General features: G+C 42.8%; 1 protein-coding gene across 1 annotated transcript in view; it reads right to left on the reverse strand.

The window, feature by feature from the left end:
- Nucleotides 1-21,326, reverse strand: part of NDP (norrin cystine knot growth factor NDP) — a 28,611-nt gene extending 7,285 nt beyond the window's left edge. Inside the window, exons 1-2 of the mRNA XM_055438604.2 lie at nt 21,178-21,326; nt 5,826-6,208 (exon numbers count right to left, since the gene is read on the reverse strand). Of these exons, the coding sequence (XP_055294579.1) occupies nt 5,826-5,999 (174 nt within the window). The 5' untranslated portion in view covers nt 6,000-6,208; nt 21,178-21,326. The remainder of the gene's footprint in view (nt 1-5,825; nt 6,209-21,177) is intronic.
- Nucleotides 21,327-22,304: the final 978 nt, after the last annotated feature.

Consider the following 22,304-nt stretch of genomic DNA (forward strand, 5'->3'; position numbering starts at 1 on the left):
TGCTCACACAAACTTCTACTGATTTTTCACAGCTTGCGGTGGGGTGTGTGTGTGTGTGTGTGTGTGTGTGTGTGTGTGTGTGTGTGACAGATACATAGTATCTGCCTTTGGTCAGGTTCAATTTTTGCTATCTTATGGCTTGATGCTAGGAAGTTAGGCAACTTCTCCAGCAGCCTCACTGTAACTCCCCAACCTTGGAATTGCTTGGCTCTGGCTGGATGTGAAATCTAGTTCCTTTTAATATAAACGGAGCTGCTGGGTTCATAGTATTTGCTCAAGGATAGACTTTTTCATGTTCTAATCTGATTTCCATGTGCTGAGGCTAAGAGCAACAGAAGGTCCTTGGGTAGTAGTAAAAGAATAATAATGATGATGATATATAACATGTATTGAGCATTTACTAGGCTCCAGGCACTGCGCCAAGCCCTTTACAGGCAACTTAATACTTAACAACCATTTCAAAAGGTAAACGCTCCCCACTTTACAAATTAAGAAATTCAAAGGCAGAGGATAAGTTATCTGCCTGAAGTCACACAGCTGTACAATGGAGGGCCAAGATTTTGAACCAAGACCCCACGATTCCTGAGCTCTCTCTCCTAACTGTGGTGCTATACCATCAGGGCATAAAAGTCAGCCTTTCAAGCTCTCAAGTTTCTAGCATAAGATGCTAGTTGGTCATGAACAAGTTCAGGCTACATTGTGAGGGTTGTAGCCAGCTGTGATTCCTGGGTCCGGCCCAAGGATTGCAGCCAGATACCTCAGGCTCCCACTCTCTCTGGTGACCTACCACAGTTCTTAGATAGTTATGTCTTTTGCTGCAATACACAAGCATCTTCCGTGTGGGAGAAAACCCAAACACAGATGGTTTTCATCACCCCTGTTGAAATACTTACCCTCTCCAAAGCCACTTTCTTTTCCCGTCATGTGGAGACCCCATGAATTCCTGGTGCAGGTCATGGTCTCCATCACTATCAGAATAAAGACCCACCTGTTCCATCCTTCACTATCAGAATAAGGTTTTGGCTATTTTAGCTCAATCAAGTGAGAACAACTTTTTGCGCTTTCTTTGCAGTGAACATCCCTTATTCCATGGCACCCCTTGAAGCACCCCACTTTCTCCTCATGTACGTGATTCACCTCTGCTTTTCCCCTTCCTCACCTCACCAACATCATTGATAAATGACTGTTCAGCATATCTCCAGAGACCCAGGTCAACCTCCGAAGGGTCCGTGTCAGGCTTAAGGCATCCACAAAATGGCACCCAGGGGGAGGAAATAGTTGTGGGTGGTGGGGTGAGCTCTCATAGGGCGGGTGGAAACTTGGTGGATTCCAGCTAGAACCTGGTCCCTTCACTCTGGTTACAACTCAAGCTGACATGAAGAGACTCCTGCACACTGACTGCTCCCCTTTCCTCTCTCCTTGCTTTACTTGTAAGCATGATGAGGGTAAAAATGTAGCCTGTGTTTTCTTTTAACTTTTGTGCCTCAACTACCCACCACAGTATAAATTTGTTCCTTTTAAAAAAAATCAAGTCATATCCGTCCAGTAGGCAATTGTGTTATAAACTCAATATCCCCGATTCCCCTCATTTCTCCTACCATGTGGTGAGCTTCATGGGAAGCACTAGGAAATGGCTCAGGGATCCTAATCGCCCCTTCTCAACCTTGAGGCTCAGCCTGGGCATCACAGGTACCCTTTCCTTAGGGAATTTCCCCAGGCTTTGTCCCCTGAATCCTCCTCCTTCTTCTCCTTTGGCCGCTGCCTGCTTGCTCCTGTGGCTCTTCAGAGTTCACACAACCATATGCCCTTCTTCCCCACTCCTGGCTTGGTGCCATCTCCTGTTCCTCCCCCAGCTCAGACTTCACAGCCCTGTCCTGTGGACTCGCTTTCCCAGCCTTGATTCCTGAACACCTCTCCTTGGCCCGAATCCAGAACATACCCTTCCAAGCCCTCCTTCCTCCGCTCACCTGAGAAGGGAGGTCAGCGGCTCGATCTGTTCCCTTTTGACTTTGATCCTCCCTTTCAGCACCCAGTACAGTGGCTTACATTTACTTTGCCCCTCTGAGCGCTTCCCCACCCCCACCAGGTCTCTGTGTTTTACAAGAACTGCAGTGAGCTTCATTTTCCTAATCCTTTAAGGCTGTAGGAGATCCCAATACTTATTGAGGTTTCAGTGGTGACTGAAATAGAAAAGTGAGTCTAAACACCTGTCCAGTTTAAAACTTCATCAAAATCACACTATCATTTATTAATATCTATTAGATGCCAGATATTAAGCTGGATGCGTTACAAATATTACCACCAATACCCAGACCCATACCTTTTGGAAGACAGCATTAGCTTCACATAGGAAGAAATTGAGGCACCAAAGAATGCTTTCACTTGCCCCTAAGTCACCCTTAGTGGGTGTGAAGCTGGAATTTTACAAACTGGGGAACTGGAATTTAAAACCAGGTCTCTCTCACTTCAAAGCCTGGGATGCCTCAGTTCCCTTGAAGATTCCCCAGATAACTCATTTCCACTAACCTCTGACCCCTTACTTGTTTGCTCTACCACCTTTACTAAAAATTCCAGGGAAGACTGTCAATGAAGCTGCCACTCCCTGAATTTTTGCACCAAGTCCTAGAAGGTGTTACTGAAAGTCAGCAGGCACATCATAACCTGTGGCCACACTGACCTCCTTCGTGGAACATGGTGGCTGGTCCGTTCTGCTCGACTTTGTCATCCCTTTCCAAAATTTCTAGGAGATAGGTGACAGGCCCCCGGGGCTGGCCAGCTACAAGTTCAGAGTGAGGGGAAACAGTCTCATGGAAGGCTCCCAGAAAAGCTTTCTCTACTATTTTTATTTTTCTACAGATATTGTTGAGTGTAAATCATTATTTTCAGCAAACCAGAAGTTGAACCTAGACTTCTAAATACCAGCTCCCATTTGCAGCAACATGGATGGATCTAGAGATTACCATACTAAGTGAAGTAAATCAGAAAGAGAAAGACAAATACCATATGATATCATTTATATGTGGAATCTAAAATACAGTATCAATCAGCATATCTACAAAATAGAAACAAACTCAGACATAGAGAACAGATTTGTGATTGCCAAGTGGGAGAAGGGTGGGGAGAGAAAGAATGGGAGTTTGGCATTAGCAGAGACAAACTATTATATATAGAACGGATAAACAACAAGGTCCTACTGTATAGCACAGGGAACTATATTCAATATCCTGTGACAAACCATAATGGAAAAGAATATGAACAAGTATATATATATATATATATATATACACATATATATATCAATATGTATGTAAAACTGAATCACTTTTCTGTACAGAAGAAATTAACACAGCAATGTAAATCAGTTATACTTCAGTAAATTTTTTTAAATAATAAAAAATAAATAGTGGCTCTTACATTCTATTTGCATATCTCCAAAATAGGAAGAGCCAGATGAAAGATGAATGAATTGAATGAAAGATGAATTGATAGATGAACACTCCAAGGCAGACATTGCCAATCCTGAGCTAACTTACATTGACCAGTCTACTTAACACTTCTTTCAGGTTTCAGCTTTCCTTACCAGTAAAATGGGGATGATAAAGCCTTCTATCATAGGTTTGTCAGCAATGATTAGATCATATAGTATGAGGTGCCTGACACATTTAAAAATTTTAAGCAAATGCTGTTTCTTCCCTGAGCATGAGTCAAAAAGCTCCCCTTTATCTGTCTTTCAAAGGCCAGACACCAGATAAACTAGCCTGAGTCTGTAAGAATTAAGACTTATAGAACATCTCAAAATGAAAAGCAATTTTTACTCCTGAATACATACAGAAAATTTAATCCAGAGAAGGTCTGGGTAATTGAGATTCTGCCAGGCATATTTTATGGCCAAGGAAGCAAGGTTTATAATTGCAAGCACCATTTACATAAAACTACTGCTATATTAGGGATAGTTTGTTATGTTTGAAAACAGATTGTTCCCATGAAATTACAAACATTTTTTCTACAATCACAATTTTGTGCTATTTATCATGGTATTCTGGAAGAAACAGAGGTGAACAAAGGTGGACTAAAGTCTGTTTCTAGGATTCATGCTCAAGTACCATGAGTTTGATGGGTTCGAGTTAAGGCTATCTCTTCTTTGACCTTTCCTTAACTAATGTGATAATTGCTAAGCCGCTCCACCATCATTTCATCAAATCTCAGCTTGTTCTTTAGTTTTTAGTAATGCTTCAATTTTCCTGTTCTTTCCTATCATCAAGTGAACACTTTCTTTGAAATAATTTTATTTCCTTTCTTTTTAACTTATTTTTGGCCTCATCTTGCAACACATGGGATCTTTTAGTGCCCCCACCAGGGATTGAACCTGCAGTCAGAGTGCAGAGTCTTAACCACTGGACCATTAAGGAAGTCCCTGATTTATTTTTTTCTTTTTTAAAAAGAATCATGATTATAGAGGACAACTCAGTAGAGGGAGAAATCATCCATGGAATAAGAAACATGAAATACTAGTGCTCTCTGTAGGGGGAGTGAGAGTAATGAGTAATTGCTCTAGTCCATCTCACCTCAGGCCTACAGCTTCTCAGCAATCACAGCTGTGAGAACATGTCCTATTGTTTTTTCTCAATTTGTTTTATAGTCTTTCCTAAGAAGGAATTGCAGGCTTGCAAAATTTCAAGTTTATCTATTTACTGCTTTTTTTAGTTCAACAAGTACAAATAAGAAGTTTTGGTTAAAGTGAGTTAATCCAAATTCTGATCCCCCTAAACTAAAACAAGTCATCATCACTGAGCTATACTCAGAGACACTATGGAAATTTTAACAGGAGACAGAAGTCATAATGTTTTTAAATGGAGAGGAGAGTCATTAACTTATATGGGCTCAATTTTAGTGGTTGATATTACCAAAATTTCTTAATTATACTGGTAATTTTAAAAATGCATGCCATATGAGAATATTTAAGTGGTTTTAGTTTCAGGGTTAGAAATGAAAATCTCTGAGGTTGGGCTAAACAAATTCTTATTTACCAAATGTGGGAAAATTTCATTCATGTGACTGGAGGCAGTGACAGTCATGAGAAGTCTCCTTCTGAGTCTATTTTTCCCTACTGTGTGCCCCCCTGCTGGGTGGTCCATGTGGCTGACCACTCTTGGTGATGTTTAAGCATGGTATTACTTCATACGCTCCATCTCAACACCGAGACATCATTTTTGCCTGTGCAAAAAAATATATATATATATATAAAACCTGCACCAAACAGGAATGACTTGTATAATCAAGGTAAAATAATAACTTATCAAAAGGCCATTTTTCTTTTGAATTCATTTTAACATAAACACGGCAGTAAGAGAAAGGCATGGATCAGGAAACTATTTGAAGAGCCCACCAAGAAGTATGTTCCAGTGCACAATCATATTGCTTGTATTCCCTTCCTCTTCATTGCTGGTAGAGATAGAAGGAGTTATGATAACATGTAGACACCTTTTTTCTTTCTTGAAGAAGGATACCACTGCTCATCAATTTCACAGCCAAGGATAAAACATACCCCTCCCGCCTTGAGCTTAGCATCGACTTTACTGTGGAAGCTTCCAGCCTTTCTTATTGACTTTGAGCAGTCTGAATAGAGTGAAGGTAGCTGGGTGTGTACATGGTCAGTTAGGCAGCTTTGTTGACAACAATTGAAAGCATGGTGGGAAACCCTAAAAGCATGATTCTGTGGCAATCCCTGTGGGTCAGCCATATAGTTCCCCATCTCTTATTATAAGAATAGGCCTTCTCTCCTGTTTCTGGGAGTAAGGACACTCTCACAGAGATCTTGGTCTTACCTTGGAGCTACACTTGTATAGCGGGTGACTGATAGAATCAACATAGTGGTGCCTCATGCAGCGTCGAGGATCCGAGTCCATCATGAATGAGCTCTCTGTTTTGCTGTCTGTATCTCCCATTAGCGCCAGCAGGGAGAGCATAGAAAAGGATGCAGCTAGTACATGATTTCTCATTGTTGTAAGGGAAAACTTCTCAAGAAGAACAGCAGAGGGAGGCAGAGGACTAAAAAATTGGAAATGCCTTCACCTCCTAGGCTCCAGTTCCTTTCAAAGAAAGGGCAGGATCTGGTTGGAGTTTTCTGTTTGTCATTGTCCTTTGTATGCCAGAGTTTCGTCTTTACTCTTTGCACTCGCGGTCCACCATCACTGTATCTGCTGCACAACTGGAATGAAAGCAGAAATTATTTTCCCCAGAAACATTTACCCAGAAAAACTAATGGAACCCTGGAGGTATTGAGTAGAATTTTTTCCATGTCATTTATGAGTTGAGAATATTGGTTTCTAGAGTGTCATTCTCACAAACTGTCAGCCATTTCATACCGCTTCCCCCATAGCTTATGGTATATATTTAAAATCATTTGAAGGTGGACACAATGGTTTAATGAAAGTACATGTTGACCTTAGTTGCTGGAGTCCATGTTCCAAGGAACAAGGATAGTTTGAACCCATAGTCAAGATTTAACCATGTGGTTCTGGCCATAGTATAACTCAGTTGGGTGGTCTCATTCTTAGTCCTGGCTGGTGGGGGCAAGAGGGTCTATTTAGTAGCTCAGTAATCTTCGATGTCCATATCAGCTTCCAGGGCTAGAGAGCAGGCAGGTCAGCAGTAATGAACACAGGGCATGTCCCATGGGAAGGAAGCACATTTTCCATGTTCAAGTCTAATCCATCCATCCACCTAGTTTTCCACTTCTGCACTCTGGGCTCATCCTGTTTTTGTGTGAAGCTCCGTGCCACCCAGCATCAATGATAAGCTGCATCGGAAATACACATTATGCTAACTGCTCTCCAGTGTGGTTAAGGCAACACATGTATAGTTGCCAACAGACTCACACATTTCTGAAGAGCCTTTGTAGCACAAGCACATGGTATAATTTGAAAAAGTAAGTGGTTGTTGGAGCAGAGACTTGTCATTAAAGTGGGATCATGCCATGCCTGAAATCTACCTCATTTTTTAAAGCATATACCTCTTGGACAAAGGACTCGGGTCCATAGTCTGCTCAGATCACCCCTGTAACCCCACCCCCAAGGCATGGCCAACATTATCACACCAGAAGACAGAGAGCATCAAAAATATTTTCAACCATTTAGGAAAATTGGAGGACTTGACATTACATCAAAAACAAAAGGAACACAATAATTAAAGCTTCAGAGAAGCTTTCAAAGGTATTTCAGATAAAAGTTTGATTATTTTGCTTCATAGTACAACATCTTTTTAAGCTTCCTACTCACAAAAAGTCTGAATAAACATGGCAAAGTATTGATAAGATGAAGTTCTAGTCCATAAAAGTTGGTTACTATTCCTCTAACAGAGTGGCCCCAGACCCCCTTAACCTCAGTTTAGCTGTCTTGTGAGTGTGGGATGGTGGAATCCCAGGTGGAAAAAGGTATGTGAGACAGGGCTGTTTCAGAGTGGAGCATCCCTGGCAATGGCAAAACTTGAGCACATGTGTTTCAGGGAAGCCCTATAAATTGCAGGAAGGGCAGGGAACAGTAATGAGGGGACTCACCTGGATTCTAGCACTGCCATTCATTAGCTGGGGATCATGTACAGGATCATTTGAACTGTTTCAGCCCCGGTTTCCTCATCTGTATAGAAGTTAGGAAAAAATGGCATCTGCAGCCCCCTCTTGATCAAAAATGCCAACATTTTAGATACTTTTGGATCCCTTTACCCCCATCTTCATATGTAGAGAATAATCCTAAAGTTCAAGACACCATATTTGCATGCAGCTTTGCACCACTTTCCTTTATGTGCACACTAATGGTAACATCTCACTGAAATTGACCAAACCTGAACCTAAAGCTCCAAATCAGCAAAAGATGCAGAAGAGCGTTTTTGCTTTCTTTTCAGCTGCATATTCTAGGTTTTCCTCTGCTTGTTACACTGAAAGTCAGCAAGACCAGCTCAAAGAGCCAGAGCTTTCTTCAGTTCCATGTCAAGAGGCTGAGGTATTACTGACCATTTCCTGAGTTTCAATATGACTATATTTTCCCAAGTGGTTATCTGTCTCTTTGAAGCCTTAATTAGTCTCAGAAAGAGAATTTATTGGACTTCTCCTTTCACCACTCTGGTCTACAGATATTTCCCCCAGGAATCAATGGCAAGGGGATGAAGGGGAAAAGCAGACATTCCAGTCCTGACCTTCCCTTTCCACTGCCAACTTCTTTTCAGAGCCATGGCCAGGAGGTATGGCTAAAAGAGCAAAGCAACTGAAAGAAAAGCATGCACAGCATGATGGTAAAAACAAGCGATGACATCGACAACAAAATCCTATAAAGGTGTGTGTATGTATGGTGGTATGAGTTGGCATTTACATTTATTCCACAGAAATGGAAATATAACAGGCCCTTAAATATAGAAGATGGGCACCCTCACTTATATAAGAGAAATGAAAATTAAAGTACTTTGAGATACTTTGTTCAACCAGTCAGATTTATAAAAATCCCAAAGTCTAATTATGTACTCTGTTGGCAAGGCTATGGGAAAACAAGCCTATTTTGGAGACAGTACAGTAAAAATTGGTACAAATTCTATAGAAGCCAATTTGGCAATATTTATTAAGCCAAAAATGTATATAATTTAGACCAGCAATTTCACTCTGGAGAACTCTTCTACATGTGAGATCACACAAGCGTATGGTTATTCACTACAGCATTGATTGTCATAGCATAAAGCTGGAAACAGCACAAAATTTCCATTAGTAGGGGGCTGGTTAAATATATTGTACAACATTCATACAATCAAATACTATGTACTTCTATAAAGAGAAATACAGAAACTCTACTGATTTGTGTTAAAGAGGGATAAGAATATATATTTATGTTAATTTGTATTTACATAGAGAAGCTCTGAAAGGATACTCAAGAAACTATACAGTTAGTTATGTGTGGGAGTTGGAGGCCTGGGAAAAAGACTTTTTGCTATATATCATTTTTTAATTTGTAGATGTCTGAACTTGCAAATGTATTCCGTTTCGTTCCGTTCAGTCGCTCAGTCGTATCCGACTCTTTGCGACCCGGTGGACTGTAGCCCACCAGGCTTCTCCGTTCATGGGATTCTCCAGGCAAGAATACTGGAGTGGGTTACCATTTCCTTCTCCAGGTGCAAATGTATTACCTACCCAAAATTTCATTAAAAAAATAATACTTTCTCTTTTCAAATCAAATCTTGGCTTAGAAATAGTAATGAAGTTAATGGATGTTTGATGTTTGTGCCACTTTGAGTGTTTAAACTTGTTACTTAGAAATATGGGAAGACATGCTAGTCTCAAATAGTTTTCCCCATGGACCAGTTTGTTCTTGTGCACTACTGCCACCTAGTAGTAATATTCTGAATTGCAAGCACAGCTCAAAAAAAATTTTTCCCAAAAGGTGAATAAAATAATTTTGTAAGCAAATGTTATGACGTTTATACTGATAAAGAGCTAGTTAATGTCATACAAAATGTAACTGTATTATTTGATTTTCTCTTTAAAGATAATAAGCTGACCTGAGAAGTAGTAATAAAGTATAAAAGAATGACAGAAGAAATATTGCTTCACCATTAATAAGAAATAGATGTTTTCATTTCAACACTCTCATAAAGCATGATACTTTTTGTTCAGTTGTTATATTAAACTCTGACATGAGAATGCAAGCAACAGTGTAAATACTCCACAGAACTCACAGAACCCTTGGAGCATGTAAGTCTAATCCTTACAACAGAACACTGGGATTTTTGCCTTGTGATCAAATTGAATGAACCAACACTGCTGTGTTAAAGAAGTAGTAAGCAGAATGCTTAAGAAAAGAGTGATTCTAATGTCAAGTTGCCTTAACATTGTGTTGGTCTGGATGTGCACAGGTGAGGTTGTACAGAGTGCCCTGGGAAGCACTCGCAAAGAGGAAAATCAGGAATGAAGGAGATTTACATCACTCGAGATGAGATCCCCCTTTGATGGCAGCCTGGGGGTATCTATGTCTGTCTTGTAGGAGCTTCTGTTATTTTTCTCAAAATTAAATTAATTTTGACTTGCTTTAATTTTATTAAAGTCATGTAGCATAAAAATCAAATGCTGCCAATGAAGACTTAGAACCTCAGCCCAGCCAGTGATGGATTGAGTGAGAAAGTGACTGTCTCATTGAACTCAGTAGACCTGGGTTGCTCCGTTCTCCGGATACAGTCTCTGAGACATGAACTTGGCCGATATACAGAGCCCACATTCTAATAGCTCCAATGTGGAGCCTCTGCCGGCAGGAGAGGCACGTAGGCTGGCGTGCCCGACTTTGGAGCTACCCTCCAAATGATACCAGTGGAAAAGAACAACTGGTGCCCAGATTTCCCCACCTGTCACCCTCAGCGAAATAATATAGCAGAGCTTACAGCGGGCCCAGCCTCCTGGGTGAGAGATGGTGTTGTATCCACAGATCAACTCACTCTTGGGCTGACCTTCTCCCTGGCAAAGGATAAAGTGCTGGTTTCACACAAGTTATTCCAGCAATCGGCTAAGACAAGTGACATGTGCCGAGTGGCCTTATTCGTACCCTTCTTGCCAGACTAGGGAGGGTGGTACTCAGCATCCATATTTCCCCTGTGGACTGTTTTTCAGTATAATACATGCAGGTTTTACCTCCTGCAGCTTCTTTCTACAAACATATATTTAACACATATTCACACTGAACAGCTACTATGAGTCTCCTTTTGCTCTAGTAGATGAGACTTAAGGGTCAGGAAGAAAAATAAGTCCTATTCTAGTTCCTTCTTCCAGCTCACTGCATTCACAAGCAAAAAGTCTTGGCCTGTTGTCTTTCTGGGTAATCTTTTTGGACATGCCAATGAACTCGCTTAACATCTAATTCATATGCAACATCCATTGCATCGTTCCTAAGAAGATCAAGTTAAGCAGATGAAATCTAATGACTTTGGAATGACGTCAGTGTGCCAACAGAATTATTCGATGTTTGCTATCATTGAAAACAATCATCTCAGGCATGAGTAAGGTAAAGATGGCAGAACATAGAGCCTCTCTCAAAGGAATTGCACACACACAAAATTAGACATTTAAAAGTGGAAGAAAGCTTGCCACTAGATAACACTTCACACTGGAATTAGAAAAACAAAAACTCAAAGTCTCATCAGAGAGTGTGAAGTGCTAAGTAGCCCCTTCCCAGGAACTCAAAGAATTCCAATTGGATCTAGTCAACGAGATGCCTTGGAGAATAAGTCAGATGCTCTTCCCAAGGCACTTAATTTATAAACTGTAAACAGCATGCTGGATTTTATAAAGCATCCCATGTGCTCAATGAATGGTTTTTTATATTATTCCTATCTGACAGCACATCAGTAGCAACGAAGAGGTCAAGCCTGGGCTCACCCAAAGGCAGCTCTCCAGCCTGCCCGCCCCAGGTATCTCCAAGAAGGGGCAGCCCCAAGGTCAGTGGGGAGGGAGCAGCTCCTGCCTCTGGCATCTCAAGCATGGTGTCTGTTCTACACTTAGAGATGGCAGAGCATGGGAGGCAATGCTTGCCCCCACAGAGTCATCTTAGGAGAAAGATGACATCCTTGGGATTAAACAACAGCTCTCTAGGCTCGGAGAGCCTCTTTTCTCCCAGCCTGCATTACAAGGCATGTTCAGTCGCTCAGTCACGTCTAACTCTTTGTGACCCCTGCACCGCATCCCGCCACACTCCTCTCTGTCCATGGGATTTCCCAGGCCAGAATACTGGAGTGGGTTGCCATTTCCTTCTCCAGGCAGACATGACCAAACTCAGGGGTGATAGTGAGGAAGAAAAGAGATGGAACAAGCACAAGGGAACAAGAAATAGAGCCCAAGAAGGAAGCAATAAATCAAAGGCTAGGATAAAGAGGAATGTGAAAAAGAAGGACTGGGAATAGAAGTAATTTCTGACCAACTGTCAAGTGGCAACACCTGTGTGTGTGTCCTTGGATGGAATAGTTTTACTGTCTGGGGCAGGACTGGTGTGGGAGGACTGGACCTAGAACCTGACTGAAACTTCAAATTCTGATTTTTCAGGAAATCCAGAGGAACCACTCACTGTGATCCAAACTCCCACCTATCTACAGTTTTCATCTCTTCCTCCCCAAACCTATTTCTAGCCTGTGCCCTGCAACCTGGTGTCTTACATTCATTTATCAGAAATATTAAATAACTATTCTACAACCTTCCGAAACTCAAAGGGCATTCTACTGTTGTCTGCTCTGGCAGAAGGAAGGCTATATTGAGGAGCTGAAAACTCTGAGCCCTACCTATTTTCCTGTCACTGGCTGTGAGATCTTGAGCAAGTCAGTTGCCTTCTCTGGCACTCAGTTTTCTCATCAACAAAAAGAACAGATTGGTCTAGATATTTCTATGGTTCCATCTGTTTCTAACATTCTCTAACTCTACCCAAGCTTCTCAGAGTACACGTCTGCTTTGGGGCTACATGGTCCCCAAAGAAATACTACAGAAAAAGTTCTTTTCTTATTCAAGAAGTTAATGATCACAGAAAAGTCCAAACAAGTTCTAATGTGGGGCCTAAGCCAAAATTTGAAGGTCAAACTATAAGGATTTGACACTAGATGAGGCCATATTGGTGCCCAGAAATCAGGCCTTAATAATCAATTGACTTGGTGTTTGAATGTACTATGATTTATAAATTAATAACATGTTGTTAATAATAGGAAGCAGTTAGTGAAGATACTTAACCAGTTCTTATTTCTCTTAAAGCTGTCCTAAAATTTGAAGTGTTTCTTTCCAGTCTTTACCAAATGAGGAGAAGAGTAAGACTAATAGTAGTCAATCATGGTAAACTTAAACTTCTTTCAACTGAGGATGTTGATGATGATACAGACTGAGTTCAACCTTCTTGCACCTTTCCTGTGAATGACCCTTATTCCTAATGGATTGAGTCACAGATCTTCATGCCCTAGTGGGGCCATTTGTGATGCTCTGGTTCAGGATAGAAGAGGAAGATTGGTTAGAAGAACTTTCTTCTCTGCAAATGTCGTCAAGATCAAGGCACTTTGCTTGGTAAAGCATCTATGGAAATGTTGTGCTAGGGTTCCTGAAGCTCTAGGTTGGGCATTAGTTAGTGTTAGTCACTGAGTTGTGTCCAACTCTTTGCGACCTCATGGACTGTAGCCTGCCAGACTCCTCGGTGCATGGGATTCTCCAGGCAAGAATACTGGAGTGGGTAGCCATTCCCTTCTCCAGGGCATCTTCCCCACCCAGCAATCAAACCAAGGTCTTCTGGATTGCAGGCAGATTCTTTTACCATGTTAGCCACCAGGGAAGCCCTTCTAGGCTGGGAGTTGTACTAAAAGATTTGTCCATTGGGTATGGGTTTTGGATCCTATGCTGGGCTTCTGTAGGCTTCTATAGTTTCTATACAAAGACTCATTCTGAGTTCTTAACGGTTGACATAACTGACTTTTAGAGGACAAAGCTTACATAAATTGGAAATGACCAAGTCTGATTACCCATGTGTCAAGAAGTAGGATACAGTTGAAGGCTTCTCCTCTGGAAGTTTGGATTATTTCTGTAAATCCACTCCACTAAAAGCTGTGACTGATATGGTGATGAGCTATCAGAAAAGGTATAGGGTAGCCATTTTGCAGTGCCAAAAATCAACAATAGCCCTAAACATGGAGCCCACTTCCATTCTTTTATCAATAATAGGGAGAGAGGAAGCCACAAAAGAAGTATCAGGAGAGATGGAGGAAGCATGATTTTTATGTTTCAAATCTGTCACTGCCCTTTCAATGATTTCAGATAGCGAAATTCTAGAAGGAGATCATTTCCTTCATTTCATCCACTCTCTCCCAGGAAGGGGCTTTCACATAAGGACTGAGACATACTCCACCACTCACCTTGCGTAAGATCCTTTGGAAGAAAAGCAGGGGAGTTCTGAGACACCCAGCACAGGGCACTCTGTCTCGTCAAAACATGAATGTGCACTATCCCTGTAGAAAAGAAAAGGTTCCCAGGTGTTCTGGGGACCCCCTGTACTGATATAATTTGATACTTGCTCTGCCACTGGACCACTGGCTGTGCTATGGCCTCAGGAGAAGAGGGATAACCAGTGTTAGCTCAGGGTACAAGCTCCTGTTCACCCTGGAGCCAAATGAGTATGTTGGCGTTTCTTCAAAGTGTCCAGCAAAGCATTTCCAAAGCTGTATTTGCATCTCCTCACCCACAACAGCTTTCTGGAATGGTGGGTAGTGATCTCACCTAACAGCTGTAGAGCCCTTAGTTAGAAATTGGGCATAAACAATAGAGCAACTCAGTATTTCCTTTCCCCATCCAATTTGCCTTTTCTGCCTAGTGATGGGACTTGAAGACTGAATCCCCTCCTGTGGCAATCTGGAAGCAACACTTGCAGACAAAGATTCATGTCAAAGGGGCAAGGTTAAAGCTCAGGGAACTCTACTCAGTATTCTGTAATAAACTATATGAGAAAAGAATCTGAAAAAGAATACATACACACACACACACACACACATATGTGAAAGTGAAAGTGTAGTCACTTAGTCATGTCCAAATCTTTGCGACCCCATGGACTGTAGCCCACCAGGCTCCTCTTCCATAGGATTCTCCAGGCAAGAATACTGGAGTGGGTAGCCATTTCCTTCTCCAGGGGATCTTTCTAACCCAGGGATCAAACCTGGGTCTCCTGCATTGCCAACAGATTCTTTACCATCTGAGCCACCAGGGAAGCACGCCCCCACCACATACACACATATAACTAATTCACTTTGCTGCACACCTGAACTAACACAACATTGGAAATCAACTATACGCCAATACCAATTTTTTCAAAGTGAAAAAAAAGCCAATCACATAAAAATGTGTTTCCCAGGACTTCCCTGATGGTCCAGTGACTAAGACTCTGCGCTCCCAATGCAGGGGGCCAGGGTTCGATCCCTGGTCAGGGAACTAGATCCCACATGCTGCAACTAAAGATCCTGGATACCACAACTAAAACTCCTGTGCAGCCAAATAAATAAATATTAAAAATGTGTTTCCCTCTATTGCTGATCACTCTGAACTTACCAGCCTTTTGGTTTTCTGTTTGTATTTTGCTTTGCTTAAACCACACACACTTTGGTTATGTCTCTTGATTGCCAGCCCCCATGTGAAGTGCTATTCCGCTGCCTTTAGATTTCAAACTTCAAAAGAAAAATTCTAATTCTGAAAATAAGTCATTTCCTATAATTGGGAAGAAGTCACAGAAATGTATCAAGCCCTTAAAATACTGCCTTGAGCTTTAAAGAAAAATTGACCTTGATTAAGAATTGAATTTCTTTGACTCGCCACATGCATATTAGGAATGTGTTTGCCTTTATCATTTTACTTAGATTTAAGCAAGGGGAATATTTTTTTCACCTGAAGAGTTGACTTCTTTTCCGAATGACAAGTAAAGAAGGCAACTTCAGAGTTCAAGTCCCTCTTCCTAGAAAGGAATAGGTGAAATTAAGGGAAGTTTCCCTTTCTGAAATTATGCTATTTGAAAATCTTCAGTAGCAGATTTTGAGCATCAAAAATAATCCTTTCTCCTCTTTTTTTCACTTCTCCTGTGGCCTACTCTTTTCCTATCTTTATTTCCTATTGATGAAAGGATAGAAGGAGACTCCATCTTTAGGGCTATTGTTGGTGGGTGGCACCACAGAAGGGTCACCCCTGAGCATTTTCTGACAACTCATCAACTTTCTTGAATGTATTAACCTGTTGCCCTTTCATTTTTAAAGGATATGGCAATCAGTTGGATCACAGCTTAAAAGAAAAAGTTGGGATTGAGCCAGGCTTTGGAAGAGAGAACATGGTATGAAAAGATTCTTAGTTTTTGTAGAAAAAACAAAAAGAAAAACATATCTACTGGAAATCTTAAAGAACTGAGTTTAAAGCTATAGACCATGCTCATGTACAGATTTGGACATGAGGGCAAAATGAACTCTAATTGGATGAATTCCTGACTCTAAGCATGAGGGATATATGGCCTCCTAAAGCTACCCATTCTTTGCATTTCTGAATCAGCAGTCTTTCTAACAAGAAAGTAGTTGTCCTAGACTGTGACCCCCCCCATCCAGGGAGTTACATTCTAACGACTGAAAATGGCTCTGGTAAGGGGGGAGGTGTGATTCTCAGCAGTATAGTCTCACCCATCAGACTCTGAGACCCTCTGATGAGGGAGACAGGAAGGATGGATGGTACCAAGCAAATTATTGCCAGACACACAAGAGAAGAGCTTTGCAGATGTGAGAGCAGCTTGCATCAGAAAGCATGCTATGGGACAATCTTCCTTAAAAACTCCAGTGTGTGGGTGTGTGAATTTGCCACATGCAACCTGCGTGGCCAAGCCAGCACTCGCTGAAGTACCAGCTACTCCCACCCAACTGCATATGCACTGGGCTTTCGGCAGGATTCCCCACCCTTTGTTTTTTTCCTGGACGCCAATGTAGAAGTTTATGGTTGCTGATCTGAAGGGTGAGGAGTGGGTACTACCAGCTGGAATGTTGCCACTGGTAGGGGCAGACAGGAAAATAGGAAGGCTCTTAATGTCCTCCCAAAGAAAACCTTTGATGGACAAAAGAGTGGTTGTATTTTTACCCTCTCTCTTCATGCTGCCAGGCGTCTTTAAATAGATTCTCTAGCCTAGGGACTTGTATGGAATAATTCATATTAAAACCCAAGAAGTGGCAACAGAGGGGAGTTGGTTCTTTCTTCTCTTTCTTTTCTTTTCCTTCTTTTTTTTTTCCTTCTTGTCAAGCTAACAGGAAAAAAAAAAGACTCATTTTAATTCAGCTGTGTTCAATTTTTCCTTTTGGGTCTTTTAATGAACTTTAGCTAATTCGGAAAAGACTACCAAAGCCCCAGGAAAAGAAAAGGAATAGGAAGCTGCCTTGTAGAGTGCTCCTTAATACCTTTTGGTCCTGAGGACATTAGTAGCATCTTTTAAGGATGCTGCACCTAGGGGGTTACACAGGCTCTTAAATGGGAATGTCTAATTGAGAAGTCCAGTCGTTCCATTTGCAACTCATAAACTGATCTGTTGTTCTGCTGTTTAAAGAGAAAAAGAGAAGTCCTCCCCACCTCCCTAGCCCCATGCATTTTTAGTTCAGCTCAACCCAGGAACCATTTTTCCCCTCTCTCTTTCACAAAACGGGTTTTCTAAAGATGTTCAGCCCCACACTAGCCAAATTAAAAGTCCTGTCTGTCCTTCTTTTTCCTTGGTAAGGGAAGGATGTGGGAAGGACAGGGCAAGGGGGTGGGTCCAGGTCCAAGGATCCAGGGAGCTTTGTTTCAAGTCACTTGTCTCTCTCCCTGAAACAGAGAATAACCACATTTCTCTTAATGTAGGCCGAAGTGCATTCAGGCGTTCCCATAGCACTCCCACCCCCGGCCCTTTGCTGGAGATGTGCTGGTCACTGTGATGGTATGCCGGTCCCTGCCAACCCGGGTCACTCCAGCCCTTCTCTCAGAAGCCTAAAGGGCAGCCTGAGCCATGAGGCTGCTCCTCTCTGCGAATGGGCTCAGGCTCGGGGTGCTCCAAAAAGACCCCCGATCAGTACGGCAGAACTGCTGCCAAGAATGACATCCTGGGAATACTATGGATATGGGGAGACCTCATGGGCTGTTGGCCTCGGATGGAACAGGACCCAGGCTGTCTGCAAAACAGACTGAGCAAAGAACGAGCTCACAATGGAAGGAGCTCAGGCGAGGGGAATAGGGGGCGGGGTGGGAGTGGTGGAGAGCAAAAGCGAAGAAAAGCCACATGCCACCCAGGAAGATTCCAGGGAGGGCGGGAGGAGGTGGTGGAGGAAGGACTTGCAGGAACCTAGTACCCAGACATGGCACTGCCAGTCTAGCTGGATTCTTTTCTGAACTAGATTATGCGAAAGAAAGAGGAGAAATATATAGCCTGCCAGCTGTTCAAAGGCTTACAACCTTGCTTTTATTGTCCGGGTAAGTTGGTGAGGTGGGGCATCAGAGGAATTCCAAACATACCATCCCAGAGAAATTTTAATATGTTCCACAGTGTCATACACGAAGAGGAAATGACAGCTGATCACAGCCAGGGCAGGCTGCAGCAATCTGGGCCTTGGGGCTCACCCACCCTCCCATGGCCCAGCTTCCCTCCTCTCTCTGTCCTGCCACCTGCCGCCCCATCCCTCCTGCTCCCACTGGCTCAGCCAGGGGGCCTGGACAAAGTTGCCTTAGTTGACTGTCATGGGAAGAGGTGAGGATGAGCTTGAAGGCCGCTGGCCAAGAAGTTGAGGGCTGGCTAGGGTGAGTCAGCCCCCTTCCCCCCGACCCCAGGGAGTCAGAGGCATCTTAATCCAACCACAGGGGATTATCTGCTGATAAGGACCAAATCAAGGACTCTGGTGATGCTGCCTTCAGGGTCCCCCATCCCCACCCCCAAGTAACCCACTGGTGTCAGAAACAAAAGATCAGATTATTTGAAAGCAACATTGTTAGTGGCTCTGATGGAGACCTGGGTTTGGGCAAGGACTTCCAGCAACTTCTTCCCAGGGGCCTCTGGAATTTAGGCCAGGCCCAGAGGTCATTGGTTTCGATCCTGGGGGCGGGACAACTAAGTGGGGGGAGATACTGGCTACATCTTCCTCCGGGTGTGTTTCTAATTCAATGATTCATCAAGCAGCCCTGATGTAAGCCACTGAGTAGGTGACTCATAGCCGTCCCTGATACAGACAGCACGTGGTCCTTTCCAAAGGGGGCTCAAGAGAGCAGAGAGAAGATAAACTGCCCTTTTGCCAGGCTTCTCCTAGCCAGGAGGGAAAGATCTGGGTTGTGCTAGCTGTGAGTGACGTGTCCCCAGGATCCGATGATAAAGGCCTAAGGGGAACTCCTTTATCATAAATGGAAAGAAAACCGACCGTATGCGACCATCATTTCTACTAAATCTGGGTACCAGGAGATATGTGAAATGGTTCTTTCTAACAAGGAACTCATTGACCAGTTTGCCCACTGGCCAAGTCCATGTCAGTTCCAAAATCTAACTGGAAATAGCATAGAAACTGAGAATTAGGGCATCAGACAGTGTCTCATTTACCTTTGCATCCATCAGGACTGGCATAACAGCAAAAGAGTGATGACATGAATAATTAACCAATACGAAAAATAGGCCTTGACTTGTAAGTTCTCAAAATACAGTAAAAATTGCCGGCCACCACTGGTGGCTATAATTCCGAGAAGCTCACCACATTTTTCAAGGGCCGAGAAAATAAATGAGTTGGAAATTGTTAGATGTATTGAAAAATGATTTATTTTCCCCTTGACAGTGTCATTGGGACTCGAATTAAGATTGAAAACTCCACAGACGTGTTTCCATCTGTGGCTGTCAGCTGATGGTACCTGGTCATCCAGAAGGCTTCAGCCAGCTCTCCTACCTGAACCCAATGTACGCTAAAGTAAACGATGCAGAACATTGTGTTTTGTGCTCAGACACTCACATATCGTGGTCTGAATAATAGTTTAAAAAATTGTTTTGATTTGGCTAAATGCTTTGTTAACAGCAGTAGTTTAAAATTGTATAGCAATAGAATCCATGGTATTTTCTCAGACTTTCTCGAATAAATAATGACTCTCTCAAAGCTGTAAATTAGCTCATTCAAAAGCCAGATTTTCATTCAACAATGCTTGTTCGCTTAGTGAGTTTCCCCAGAAAGCACGTTCCTGCTCCACGATAAAAACTGGCCACTCGGATGCTAAAGTTTACTTTCAGAAGCCAGACAGATGAGAAGAAAATAGGCAGATATTTGCATTTGATCTAAACACACAACTGAGAAGCATCCGGCAGTCCCCATGGTAGGTATTTGGTAAACACCTATAACCAACTCTGCATCTTAGGCATCTCTACGTTTGCAAATGCACCTGGCATTTAATTTAGGTGTTGAAGCAGTTTGCCAATGCCAGCTCCTTGTAATTAAAATACACTAGTATAAATGAAAAGAGACATGCTTCACAGCATTCGGATCTGCTATTCATGACAGTTTCCAAGCATAGAATATGGGACTCCCCTCTTGCCAAAGAGTTTCATTTCCTGCACCTGAATCTCAGCAGAGAAGGGAGGCTACCTTTTTTCAAGCAGGTTTATCTCAGCTCCTCCCTGACAATGAGCCTCAGTTACAGGGCGTTCAGAGTCATTAACATTCTGTACACAGTCAAACTTCCCGTCCCCCAAGAAAGAGTTATGCCCAGGCCTCCTACAGCCCAATTGTTCATTTAAAGACAGAACTTGTATTCAGGAGCTTGAAAGAACCCTCTGAATATTCCTCAGGTGTTTGTAGGAGTCATCCCTACATGTCCTGGTCCCTGGGCTGGTGGGAGCATCCTTTCCCGGTTGCTTCTTGGGCAAGGTAGCATCAGTGGAGCGGTAGACACAAGCTGATTTACTAAAAATAACCCTTTGCAACAAGGCCAAGGCAAACAACATGCATTTCCCCGGACTTTTTGCGGAATGCAAATCCTATAGTAAACCCATCCTCCTCTCTCCCTGGCGCTCCTGACCGCATCTATGGAAGTGAAGATCTTGCAAGTTGGGAGAAAGGTGCAAAGGAACAGGATTCCTGCAAAGCGTGACACAGAAAGGTAGAAATAAATGTTGCCTATTGTTTGAAGTCATTCTAAGCACTCCGGCAGAGCCCTGGCAGGAGATCAGCAGCATACATAAGTAGTAATAAAAGTAAACAGTGCGCTTTTAAACTCGCAGGCTTGCCCGCGTTCACAGTGCCCCATTGTAAGAGGGATGAGGGCGGCGGGGAAGATAACCCGGGCTTCAGGAATCCATGTCGGCGAGTAGCTGCTTCTGTCTCCTTTCACGGGGACAAATAGAAGAATCATTACAAAGTTCCATCTAACTACGCAGAGTCTGAAAATCCAATCCCTTTCAGTCCAACCAAAGGAGATTTTCCAGCCTCTCTTCGAAGCTCCCCTGCTCTGTCACCGACTTCAAAGACCCGTTCATTTACAAAACACAATGCTAGCGCGCTACAGATTAATGCAAATTCAATTAATGCAAATTTAAGTGGTATTTAAAGGTTGTCTCTTTGTCTGAGAGGAGGATGAAACGCTCGCTTTGGAAAGAAGTAATTTCCTAGGCAAGCCGTCAGCGCTGTTTTCCTGCTTACCTTGGGGGAAACGCAGGGCTCCTTTCTCCCCAGACTTTTCTGAGAGCTAGAAAGAGGTCGTGCTACTTCCAATTGCTTTTGTTCTTCTGTCCCTCTGTCACATGGCTTGCCTTTTATATTTGCAACACACAAAAGTTAGGACTGTTGTTTAAGCGACACAGGGAGAGAGAGAGAGAGGGAGAGAGAGAGGGAGAGAGAGAGAGAATGTCAAATGGAAAAGAGCCATTGCAGTCATATATCAATCAGGCGTGCGGCCGCAGCAGCGCACCAGCAAATGGGAATGCCAGGGAAATGTGAGGCGCCCGGTATCGGGGACTCGCCGCCTCTGCCCACCGCTCGGCTCCCTTCCACAGAGCATCTTACGATGGGGACCCCATAGGACTAACAAGGGCAAGGAAGTACCCCCCCCCGCGCGCCGCCACTTCTTCTTTTTTTTTTTTTTTTTGGTGTTTTGGAAATTTTTAATAAGGGGCTACATAGTATTCGGGATTTAATTCTTTTTTGCCCTAAAGAGGTGGCGTCCGCAAGAAAGACACAGAAATACAAAGTGGCACTCTGCTTAACGATTCAGCACCTGACCAGAATGAAGTTGACATTCTCAGAAAGAGAGGAGAAACATGGGAATCCGAACTCCTTCTCAGGAGATGCTGTGGTAGCAAGTGCAAAAGGCTACCCTGTTGGATCACGCTGTGGGTGGGTGGTGAGAGTTCTCTTTTTCTGAGTTGTTTATCCAGTAAATGATTTTTAGCAGCAGATCCATGCTTAAATTCACAATAGAACTTAAACCAGCGCCTTGTTCAGCGTCATTTAGAATAAAACTCTAGATCTGATCTAGACACAATGACAAAGTGGGAGTCCTTGCCTCCTGGAGTTCTCTGAGGGTGAGAATAACAGGTAAAGCCAACCCACTGCACCACCACTAGTAGAAAAATGACAAAGGTAACTATGTGTGTGGGCTAAATGCCTGCTAGCTGCATAATGCTGTTATGAGCTGTGGGAATACAAAGGGAAATATTTCATAATTCTTGCCCTTAAAAGCTGAAAATTAAGACAGAAAACCATCAGCAATTTTTTATGGAAAACACAAAGATCCATTTATAATTTTTTTCATGTCAGATGAACCCACC

This window comes from Moschus berezovskii, chromosome X (assembly GCF_049115385.1).
Source record: "Moschus berezovskii isolate FMDL1 chromosome X, NW_MosBer_1.0, whole genome shotgun sequence".
In the NCBI taxonomy this organism is placed as follows: Eukaryota; Metazoa; Chordata; class Mammalia; order Artiodactyla; family Moschidae; genus Moschus; species Moschus berezovskii.